The sequence below is a fragment of the Engraulis encrasicolus genome, chromosome 18 (assembly GCF_034702125.1).
Source record: "Engraulis encrasicolus isolate BLACKSEA-1 chromosome 18, IST_EnEncr_1.0, whole genome shotgun sequence".
Classification (NCBI taxonomy): Eukaryota; Metazoa; Chordata; class Actinopteri; order Clupeiformes; family Engraulidae; genus Engraulis; species Engraulis encrasicolus.
The window spans coordinates 36,282,513-36,294,688 of record NC_085874.1 but is presented as its reverse complement, the minus strand read 5'-3'; the positions used below and the strand labels follow the sequence as shown (position 1 = coordinate 36,294,688).

Here is a 12,176-nt window from a genome sequence, read left to right as displayed (position 1 = left end):
TAACCTTAGTAAGGACCTAGTAGGCCTTAGCGTTTGCTTAGTACATGCTTACCCTGACTGTGTGTTCTCCTGATGCACTGTATATTCCATAGAGACTGACCATGCATGCAATTGTCTAACAGGGGTGACTGCTGTACATTTATCATCTATTAGGATGTTTTCTTGGGATATTTTATGAAGTTTTTCAGGCACATCATTGTTTCTGGCTGTATGCTAGCTTAGTTTGTGTGTGTGACTGGCAGAGGTGGACTACTACACATGAGTGTATTGAATTTTAACCTCAAACAAGATAGGTGGTGAATTGCTTTCTTATATGTCCTGACAAGGGCAATGTGCGGAGTCATGGCAGGAATGGAGGGAGAGACCATATCATCCTATGATGTTGAATCTATATGAAATGTGAGATAATACGCAAGATGCAAATGATGTAATAAACCAGTAAATGGGATTGCAAACTAGCTGTGACGGAAAAAAAGTCCAATCAGTTTTTTTTTTGCATGCTTTTGAGTTTATGTCATTCATATTTACTCGTCAGTCATGACAACACTGTAAGCAGACAGTCAATCAATCGAGCGCAAATTAAGACAGCAGTTCAAACACGTGCCACAGGAATGCTCTGTCATGATTTGCTAATCCACATGGAAAGCCAAGCCATACATAGGCTAGGTGCAGTAGATAGCCAAAGCTAACATAGCTTTATTTACACCTGCTTAAGCGTGGGAAGTGTGCGATTGGCCTCCAGCCATGGAGCACGTCTTCTTTACTTAGCACCTGAGGTGTGGTGGGTGGTGTGTGTTGCACTTGTAACTGACTGTCCTCATCTCCTCCCACTCTATCCAAAGCACTGTAGGCCTACTACACTACAGCATCCTTTTAAAGGTGCACTGTGTAAGGTGGTGGCTAGAGTACGTGTTGCTTGCAACCATGCTGCTCATTGAAAAGTGTGCTGCCTATTGCCAAATGGCATATTTTCATGAATATTTACTAAATAATGAACCAATATTTACTAGTATGGCCAAAACAGTCAATACGTTTTGCAGCTAAAATTTCTGGAAATTCTAAATTGCGGACAATGGAGAAGATGGTCTGGTAGCTAGGACGGGTCTGGTAGGAACCAGGTTATGAATTCAGGAAATATTACACAGTGCACTTGAAGCATACTTCTTCCTTCAGTTACCAACCTGTCTCATTGTATTTGTGTGTGTGTGTGTTTGTTTTCAATCTTCATTAAATATGACACTGAAGGTTCGTATTCATCGTGTCCATCAACAGGTTATTTTAAGAGTTTAATAGATTGAGGACTAGTCTTTGGAGCATGACACATATAGATATATACATATAGATAGTTGCCCAGGCCTATACCCTTCCCTAAGCCTGACCGTCAGTGAAGCCATGTTGCCGTGAGGCCATGGCTTTGACCATTAATGGTGTGCATTGGCACTGCCCTCACGATTCGATTCGATTACGATTTGGGAGGTAGTGATGTGATTCGATTCAATTCAATTCTACGATGCATTGCAATGCATTACATTTCTGTTGAAAGCAAAGCAAATGTTTCATCAGTCATGATGAGGCAATACAAGTAGTTAGATGAGCAACATTTTATTGGCTGTTTTCTGTATCAGTCTATCAGTTTTCAATGCTTTGAAATGCTTTCATTTTATATAACATTCATTTGCTCCTGAAATATCCACGGAAGTAGTTGAAATTTAAAAAAAAATGCTGTATCGATTGCCACACTGAATTGAATCGTCTATGCCCCCCGCATTGCATTGCATCGCTGAATCGATTATTGTTGACGCCACTATTGACCATCAAGAAATACATGTGTCCACGAGGGCAAGGTTTTGAGTGCAGTGGCAGTTCTATACGCCAAGCGCACACGCTTGATGTCAAATGTTGCCGCCTGATCAATTAGTGAAAAAAGTGATGCCATGATGACTATATTATACCATGTTGCTGTGTTTCCCTCTCAGCAGTCAAAAAGATTAGGCGCACACAAGGCTTGCAGGTTCAAAAAGTGTATTGTGTCCGACAAATTAACAAAATAAGTCAACGGAAAATATCTGGAGCTACAAACGTATTTTTTACGTACATTTTCCGTTGACTTTTTTTGTTAATTTGTCGGACACAATACACTTTTTGAACCTGCAAGCCTTGTGTGCGCCTCATCTTTTTGACTGTCCTAGTATCACTATTTTTGGTGAGCAGTCGCACCAAGCAACAAGCGATCCTAAGTATAGGCACAGACACCAACTTTCTTTGTTTCCTTTCCCTCTCAGCAGGCATGTGTCGGGGCACCGGACCTTGAGGCGCGGTTGCGAGCCCTGCGGGCGCTAGAGGACAACCTGGGTCCCCCTCAGCCTGCGGTGTGGACCACCAGCCGTGTCAAAGACACAGAGGGAAGACTGGAGGTGGCCCAGACTCCGCATAGCACTGGAAGAGCAGGAACATCACCCCCCTCTGATGGGTAAGAGAAGTGCACTGCCACTTCTTGCTGTCTTTGATTTTTTTTTTTGCACACATTTTCATTTGCAGTGTCTGTTTGTGCCTGTATTTGTCTTTTTTTGTGTAAGGATATACATATTCCTAAATTGCCGTGAGTTATTTCAAGATCCTTTCTCTACAGTAAATTCACCTTTTCAGAGCTACTACATTGTACAACATTGCAGCCAGTTGAACGTGAAAAACTTAAGTTGCATGTTTGCCTTATGTTTGTAAGTTAACTCAACTTGAGAACTTGAGTTGAGTTAATTTACAAACTTAAGACAGCAGGGAAACTTACTTTTTTACGTTTAAGCTTACAATGTTTTACAGTGTACTCTGCATTTAGCCTCCAGAATCATTGTGCATATGTTTTAGTTTACTTTTACAGTAGTAATATGCTGAGACACAGCCATACAAGTAAGAAGCAGAATGTCTGCCTATTTAACCAATGTCAGTAGCAGAATAAGAATGCTTTGAAGGCTTTGTGCCGAGGCATTTAATGTATTGCTTGCACCAAATCCTTTTGAGTGTCACCAAATCCTCCCATATTTGACTGCCATAGTTTCCCATGTTCCTAATGCATGTCTCGTCTGACCGCCAGATTAGGAGGCGCTGCACCCCACTGTGTCGTCTGCACTGCAGATTAGGAGCCGTCCTTACACTTTGGCACATACGTCGTACGTACATCCACGAAGGGTGCACATTTTTGAATTGTTGGGGTGATGCCTTTCATACAGTATTTTAAGCATTATCAATGGCATTACATTAAACTTAGAATAACATCATGTAGAAGACGAAGAGATGTCAAAAATATCAAATACCCAACTCCTAAAAATTCCCCTACAATTTCCATGCAATATATAGCCTATTTTTTACGTAGTAATAATACAAATAATAATGTACATTGCTATTAATAATGCAATATAATACTTTACATCCTCAGGAACCAATAAATAAGCTATAAATGCACTCAGAGAGTGGAGACCTTCGCCAAGAAAGCGAATTGTTAGAACATTTGACTTTGTTACACCGTATTTTTTTTTTCAAATCTTTCTACCTTCTTTTTGTGGCGTTACAATCTGGAATGTCAAAATTTGCGGTATGACGCAATGGTGAAGAACCTTAAAAAAAAATTGTGGATCCGGATCGTGATCACCATCACCAAAATTTCATCACTTTGTCATGTCCACAACTCCACAAAGTTTCTTCCAAATCCGTTCAGAACTTTTTGAGTTATCCTGCTGACAGTCATACAGACAAACAAACAGACAAACAGACAAACCAACACGACCGAAAACATGACCTCCTTGGCAGAGGTAATGATTACAGAATGTGCTAAGGCTTTGTGGACAGGGTGCTTACAGTTCGACACACAATGTCTCGACATCCAGACTTAACCTGAATTGCTTGATTACCACTGTATTAGTAATAATGTTGTTGTAAAGTACACGTATAATGTAATATCTTACCCACAGAAACATTCTAGCTGAAGTCCAGTGAAGATTGTGGTTTGTTTGAAGAGGATGTTTGGAGGGTGTACTGTAATGTAGACTCCTCTACTGTAGGCCTATCAGATATCAATCAGCCTCTTGTCTCAACCTCATTAAAGTTTCAGCATCTTTTGGATTATGTCCACACACACACACACACACACACACACACACACACACACACACACACACACACACACACACACACACACACACACACACACACACACACACACACACACACACACACACACACACACACACACACACACACACACACACACACATTGTGTGTGTGTGCATGGGCATGGGATGCATGTGCACAGTATGTATGTTTGTCTTACTCTATGTGTGTATCGCCTCCTCTTTTCAGGTCTGACGTGAATGTGACAGGCAGTACCCCACTCAGAGAAGCCAGTCAACCCTTTGACCTGAGGCCAACACCACCCCATCTGCAGGTGAAACAGAACTCACAGAAGCACCCTGCATGCCTCGCTATTGTGTGTGAGCGTTGTTAGAGTATTATGTCTTGTATAGGCTTTAAGGAGTCTTGAAGTCAGCTAAATCAAATGTTTTTTTTTTAGTTTCAATCCTCTTATATGCCGCCAGCCTTGTACTTATCTGGGACCTTTTTAGGGTCTTTTCCTCCCCATTGTATTGTACAGCAGTTTGGGAGTTCAAAGGTCGCTGGGGCATATGGGTAGGGTCATGCCGCTTGGCTACAGTGATGTTATTTATTTCCTAATGTCGATTTCTTCACTCATCAATCTGACATTCTAATAACTCACGACTCACATTAAGATTTTGTGTGTCATATACAATCTGTCAGTTTGGATAATCAGTATTATGGTCGTCCAAAAATGCACCATACCGTATACATACCTGATGCCTCAAACACATTCTAGTATACACAGTTAAAATGCACTGTTTGTTCTGCATTTAGATAGTACTCTGGCACCAAATAGACTCTAGAAGATTTGAAATGGACTCTTAAGTGTTGAATTAGCTCTGCATTTAAACTGTGTTTATGCTTGTCTGAGGCGTCATGTATGTACGGTATATGGTGTCTTTTGGGACGACCTCTGGGGCACCTTAGCAGCCCATGGCAGTGTTCTGATTGGCTGCTGCCTGACCCCCTTAAGCCAACGGCAGCTTGGCAGCGATAAGCTGTGGTAATTGGATAGGATGGTGGGGCTGGGCGGCAGCAGCAACCCTGCTCACTCTCGTGCGCCTGCTTTACACGTGACCCTTCCTCCCTCCTCCTCCTCCTCCTCCTCCTCTTCATTCTCACACCCTTCACCCTCACCGTCTCCCTCCGCCTCCACCTTCCCATCCCTCCCTCCCTCTCTCTCCTCTCTCCCTCTCTCCTTCCTCACTTCCTCTTTATCGCGTTATCTGTTGCACCTCCTTGCTCCTCTGCGCTCTGCTCTCCCACAGGGACCTGAGGGGAGAATGGAGACGTTGCAGGTGTTGCAGAGGAGAGCGGAGGACTCTCCCAGCTCTGCAGCCCCACAGGAAGAGGGGTCATCGCCACAGGAAGTGTACATGCGGTGAGCTCTTACGTACAGTAGCCCCTTACCAGACACTGGGATGTTGTAATAGACACTGAAAAACTATCATAGAGTACTACGGACACCATTATAACAGTGCGCAGGGATTTTAGTGCAGTAATACATTGCGAGCCAATGGTCATTGCCATTTGGGTAGCGGACAAAATGTTTCCATTTGCTGTTTAGGTACTTTTAGGGTGCACTTTGCTGCACATGAGAACTACGTAGCCTTACATCCTGAGATTACATATTGTATGTTGTTTTATGTGGATTTTAGTTCTTTTTGACATTGCTAGACAAAGTTTTGCATCATTTTTGGACTTTGCTTTTTTTTTTTTTTTTTTTTTTTTGGTCGTTTTATGACTTTATTGATGATAGGACAGTTTTAGAGGTGGACAGGAAGTGAATGGGGAGAGAGACGGGGAGGGGTCGACAAAGGACCCGGGCCAGGAATCGAACCTGGGTTGGCCGCATGGCAGACGACGAGTACCCTACCGGTTGCCCATGGCATGGCCAGGGTTTGCTTTTTGGAGCTTTAGACTTTTGGGCTTTATGTCCATACATCACAAAGTTTTGCTGTATGTACAGTTGAAACGTTTATCAGAATATGATACATGTCAAAATGTGAGTAGTGCATACATGCCAAACAAGATGTCTGTTCATGTTAACTTGCTTGTGTAACACGGAAGTGGCATTTGGTATTGTTGTAGTTCAACTTTTTAGCTGATGTTGTGCAGGCTCTTGTTGTATAGTCCTTGGATGGAAGAACAGATTTTCTATTACCAAACAAGCAAATGAATACACTTACAAACAGACCAATCAATAGCACTTGTAGTGTACAGTATCTGCGCGCAGTGAGGGACAACCTTGATGTCATTCCTCTTCTTGGGAGTGCTTAATGTATTAGGTGATAGTCCTGCTAAATCCCATGAGCTTCATATAGCTAATAAATTAATAAGGCTTTGATAAGTATTTAATATAAGTCTGTGACAAACGTACAGCATCTACTGCAGGGCTATTCAAATGGAGTCCCTGGAGCCAGGTGCGGCCCATGGATGGTAAGGTTCTTACCAGGGAAAATTAGCTCTTAGGGGTCACACTTAAGGGAGAAAACTTAAGGTTTTTTTGTGCAACCAGCCCCTGGCCCCCCATGAGGTCAGAACAAAATGAAAGCAAATATGTGTGTTATCTGTGGCCGTGCATAAATTGCAATCACTAACACTTCAGGTTGGGGATATCTCTACTATACATTCACATGAGAGTGAAATTTTATGTAAAACAGTGCCATAAATAGACCATCATAAGGCTACTAAGAAAAAGAGAAGTGAATATATGTTCAGTCTGGAAAGCTATCTGCTTGTTTCACACCCTAACCTCTCAGACACTGTGCTGCTTGCAGTAATACAGAATCTATGTTCGGCCCCTTCACTGGAGGGAATTTGAAAAACTGGCCCTCTGTGACTTTTAATTCAATACCCCTGCTCTGCTGTATAGTTGCTACTGTTGCTATCCCCTGTTGTTGTCCGGTCACATATTGTAATTGTTGTCTCTTCTCTTTGTGTTCTATGTTTTATGTTCCTCCCCCTCTTTATTCCTCCACCTTTTTTGTCTTTGAGTACCATGAAAAGCGCTATACCAGTGATTCTCAACCTTTTTTGAACAAACACCCACTTGAACTCATCATAGGTCTGCAAACGCCCCTTGACCTCATCATAAGCCTACCAACGCCTCCCACAGTATTAAAAATAGACTAAGCCCCCCCCATTTGCAACTGTGTGCCCACTGCCCATCCTCTCAGCTGTCTCCTTCTCAACGCCCTCCGAGGACTCCCTAATGTCCCCTGGTGGACTGTAGTACAGCCCCTGTTGGGAAACACGACTCTATACAAAACAGCATGGTTACAGTTGTTTCTGTAAAATGTTTTGTTTTTCTCTTCATTTATTTTTATTTATTTATTTTGGTTTGTTTTCTTTAATCTACTTTTATACATTTTAAAAGTGTAATATGATCAGTTGTACTAATTGTTTTAATAAAGTTTTAAAATTAAAATTTAAATTCAAACAAAATTCTCTCTCTCTCTCTCTCTCTCTCTCTCTCTCTCTCTCTCTCTCTCTCTCTCTCTCTCTCTCTCTCTCTCTCTCTTTCTCTCTCTCTCCCTCTCTGTGCTGCAGGTATCGTAATGCTTACTCGGCCTTTGAGCTCCAGCTGCAGAAGAACAGGCAGCAGTTATCCTGTGTTTCTCCCCAGACCACATCCTCCTCCTCCCTCTCCTCCTCTTCCTCCTCAACCTCCTCCTCCTCCACACTGCAGAACCTCCACATGCTCTTCCAAGACCTCCAGGTCAGTATCCGCTCTGCAACTCCCCTTCACCTCTCACTGTGCCTCCTCTTCACGTCCTTTTGACCTCATCACCTCCTCACATCCTCAATACATATGGAACATGTCTTTGTGTGTGTGTGTGTGTGCGTGCGTGCATGTGTGTGTGTGTTTGTGCATGTGTGTGCGTGTGTGTGTATGTTTGTGCGTGTGCGCGTGCGTGCGTGCATTTGTGTGCGTGTTCGTGTGTGTGTGTGCGTGTGTGTGTGTGTGTGTGTGTGTGCGCGCGCGCGCGTGTGTGTGTTTGTGTATGTGTCTGCGTTTGTAATGTGTGTGTCCAGACGCTGAGGCAGCAGACGGAGGCTCTGTGGTTCGAGTTTGAGCTGCAGTTCTCCCAGTGCGGGCCGGAGCTGCAGGGGCTGGAGGGGGTGGAGGAGGTGGAGGAGAGCAGACTGCGGCAGGAGAGGAACCAACTCATACAGCAGTGGAGGGCACAGCAGATACGGCTGCAGGCCAGGTGAACTGTGCACGCACGCACTTGCACGCACGCACGCACGCATGCCACACACACACATTAAGTACAGTCATTGCATGCATTGCACTGTCCATATTGAAATTAACGATTGAAATTATGTTTTGCTCGACACCAGATACAAAACGCACACACACGCAGGCACGCAGGCACGCACACACACATACACACACACACACACACACACACACACACACACACACACACACACACACACACACACACACACACACACACACACACACACACACACACACACACACACACACACACACACACACACACACACACACACACACACACAAAGTTGAGTTACAACCGACGATATAATCATAGCATACAACAGTTTGTCCTTCAGATACTTTAAGCTGGGGCCGTTCCTGAGGTCCCATTTTCTGTATATTGTCTGTCTGCCACAGGATGAAGATGTTGCAGACTGCGTTGACTGTGATGGAGCCAGTCGACATTCAGGCAGCATCTATCGCCAAACGCCTGGACGATATCTCCCACAATCCCCTGAACGTCACCGAATTCACCCTCTATGACTCAGTGATCGTGCATGAGGACCTCAAGGTACTGTAGGCCAGGAGTCTGTGTGATTTTTTTTTGCAATTTAATTGGACAACTCCAATATTGACGATGAATAATGCAATTCTGGATTCCCAAGATGTTTTCCCAGTAATAAAAGTAATAGATAAAAAGTTATAGATAAACTAAAACAATAAAGTAAGGAATGAAGAAATTGAGATTATTCCCATTGTATTCCAACTGCCAGAATGATTCCCCTTATGGCTCACTATCATGCCAAGACTGTATAAAAAAACATTTGAACAAACAATGAAATAAGCAAATGATGATGAATGAAGATTATAATACACATACTGGAAACACACACACACACACACACACACATGGTACACACATACGTACTATAATACACATTGTTGACTTCTTTTACAAAGCTCCTGGATGACAACATTCAGACAGAGTTGGACAGGCTGGATGGTTTTGAGCGAAGCGAGAACATCCTTGCGGACCTCGGCGCTGAACCGGACCTCCAGCACACCCACTCCGCTGTCCAGCAGGCACTGCACAGGTGCCGGAACCTTCTGGACCAGCAGCGCAGACGCCTGAGGAGAACCGACTCCGCCTTGGCGGAACTGGAACGCTTCCTGGAACCGCTGCAGCATTCCGCTTCCGAACTGTCCCAACTGCTCTTCTTCCCCACCTCTTCCTTGTCCTCCTCCTCCTCCTCCTCTTCCTCTTCCTCCCCCACTTCCTTCATGTTTGAGGACAGCTCGAGGCTGATCCCCATCCAGAGGAGGGCCAAGGAGGCCAGCGAAGAGGCCCCGCGTATAGATGCCCTTCTGGGGGACGCGGAGCTCAGGGTGACCCTGGATGGAGCTACAGGCTCCTGTGTGGAGGTGGCAGGAGCGTTGGGCAGGCGGTTAGAGGAGGCCCAGGCTAACATCAAGACAGGAGGAGGAGGAGGAAAGAGAGAGGAGAAGAGGAGGGAGGGGGGGCAGAAGGAGGCAGATGGACAGAGCCACAGGAGGAGGAGGTGCCAGTGGCTGCAGGTGACGCTGAAGGAGATGCGGGGAGCAGCGGAGAGGATGGGGCTCAAGGAGCCCACACTGCCAGCCCTGCAGCAGAGGTACCACACACACGCACACACACACACGTGCACACACACATGCACTTAATACTGTACACACACATGCACGCACGTACGCACACGTACGCACACACACACACACACACACACACACACACACACACACACACACACACACACACACACACACACACACACACACACACACACACACACACACACACACACACACACACACACACACACTGCATGCACACATACACACACGCACACACGCACAACGCACATGAAAGTGTAACACCAAAGTATTACCGGTACTCTTTTACTCTGGGGCGCAGGTTGCGTACGTTCACAGACATGGAAAGCAAGCTGGCAGTGCTCCAGATGAAATCTAATATACAATAGTTACCACCATACCACCAATATCACCAATTAACCCATTGTGTCCTGGAGACACATATATGCTGCATCCAGGTTCTTGAGATTTGAGCTGTTTTATTAAAAATGTGGGTAAGTTAGAGCAGAATTAACACATTCTAAGGCAAATCGAGGGTTCTAGCTCTTAAATGCAACTAATTTCATGTGTGTATGTGCTTCAGAGGCTGAGATATTTAAGATTTAATAGGTAGAAGGCACCCTTTCCCAAAAAGGGCTTAGGACAAAATGGGTTAATGGCAAACAACACCAATTAACATTTTCAGTTAAATGTTTCTGTAATACAGATTTTTTTCTCTTTGCTTTGTGTTTTAGACATAGAGAGCAAGCTGGCAGTGCTCCAGATTAGATCTATACAATCTATAGATTCTATACAATAGTTACCACCATACCACCAATATCACCAATGAATGACAATTACTTAATATCTCTTTGCTTTGTGTGTTTTAGGTTGCGTACACTGACAGACATGGAGAGCAAGCTGGCAGCGCTCTGGACTGATGTGCAGGCTCTGCAGCAGGCATCACAGTCACAGTCGCCGTCGCAGTCGTCTGTGCAGACGGGCGCTCAGGACCCGGAGCTCAGGGAGCTGCAGAGGGAGTGGGAGCAGACCCAGCAGACCGTCAAAGACCGGTGAGAAAAACACAGACTAATACTACCATATACAGTATTCAGGGGTGTAGTGTGCGCGGTACGCGGGGGTACGCAGTCCACCCACTTCTCCTGAGGTGAGATTTAAAAAAAAATCTTCTGCCCATGTTTGAATACAAAAAGGAATGATCACATAGCAGTATTGCAGGTGATTGACCAAACAGATGAAAACGGAAAAAAACAATGACGGTAGATTAAGGACAGTTAGGGGGTTTTGACATGACGAGTTGCCTAATTATTTGATGACGTTGAAAATTGCATACCCCCACTTAAAAAATCCCCACTACACCGCTGACAGTATTGATGACAGGTTAAACACATTACCCACCAGGGTATAGACTCGTAAGACACAGACTAATACTACCGTATATTGAGACTACTCACCAGGCTATGGACACACACCACACTCAGACTATCATAGATTGAAAGCCCATTGGGAACCTCCAACTCCCACTGTCATTGTGACACAGCACTCCACAGCACACAAGTGAACTCTGCACACTGCACACAACGAAATTGCATTCATGCCTCACCCGTGCAAGGCACCCCATGGGGAGCAGTGCGGTGGGACGGTACCATGCTCAGGGTACCTCAGTCATGGAGGAGGTGGGGGGAGAGCACTGGTTGATTACTCCCCCTACCAACCTGGCGGGTCGGGAGTCGAACCGACAACCTCTGGGATCCAAGTCTGACGCCCTAACCGCTCACCCATGACTGAGATTGAGGAGAGATTAAAAATTACACTCGTCATCAGGGTATGGACACACACCACACACTATCAAAGCAGACCATCAAAGACTGGTGAGAAAACACCCTCATGGGACGTGACGTGTCATTTAGGGACTGTTCATTATTTATTTTTGGGGTCACCTCACCAGAGGAAAGTAGCCTAGGGGAGGGTCATCATACCATTTTTTTTCTTTGATGGGAGGGTCAACCAACATTTTAGGGGAGGGTCACTCAAAAATGTTTCGCTCGGCCCTGCCGTGGCCATCTGGTAGGGCACTCGCCTGCCACGCGGCTGACCCGGGTTTGATTCCCGGCCCGGGTCCTTTGCGATCCCTCCCTGTCTCTCTCCCCATTCGCTTCCTGTCTGCCTC

The 12,176-nt window shown here is 45.0% G+C and overlaps 1 protein-coding gene across 1 annotated transcript in view; it reads left to right on the top strand.

Annotated features, from left to right (window-relative positions):
* Positions 1–12,176, top strand: part of LOC134468224 (nesprin-2) — a 270,548-nt gene that overhangs the window by 66,373 nt on the left and 191,999 nt on the right. The window contains exons 28-35 of the mRNA XM_063222166.1: positions 2,283–2,470; positions 4,351–4,435; positions 5,415–5,527; positions 7,699–7,867; positions 8,185–8,360; positions 8,795–8,948; positions 9,338–10,029; positions 10,876–11,058. Coding sequence (XP_063078236.1) covers positions 2,283–2,470; positions 4,351–4,435; positions 5,415–5,527; positions 7,699–7,867; positions 8,185–8,360; positions 8,795–8,948; positions 9,338–10,029; positions 10,876–11,058 — 1,760 coding nt within the window. The remainder of the gene's footprint in view (positions 1–2,282; positions 2,471–4,350; positions 4,436–5,414; positions 5,528–7,698; positions 7,868–8,184; positions 8,361–8,794; positions 8,949–9,337; positions 10,030–10,875; positions 11,059–12,176) is intronic.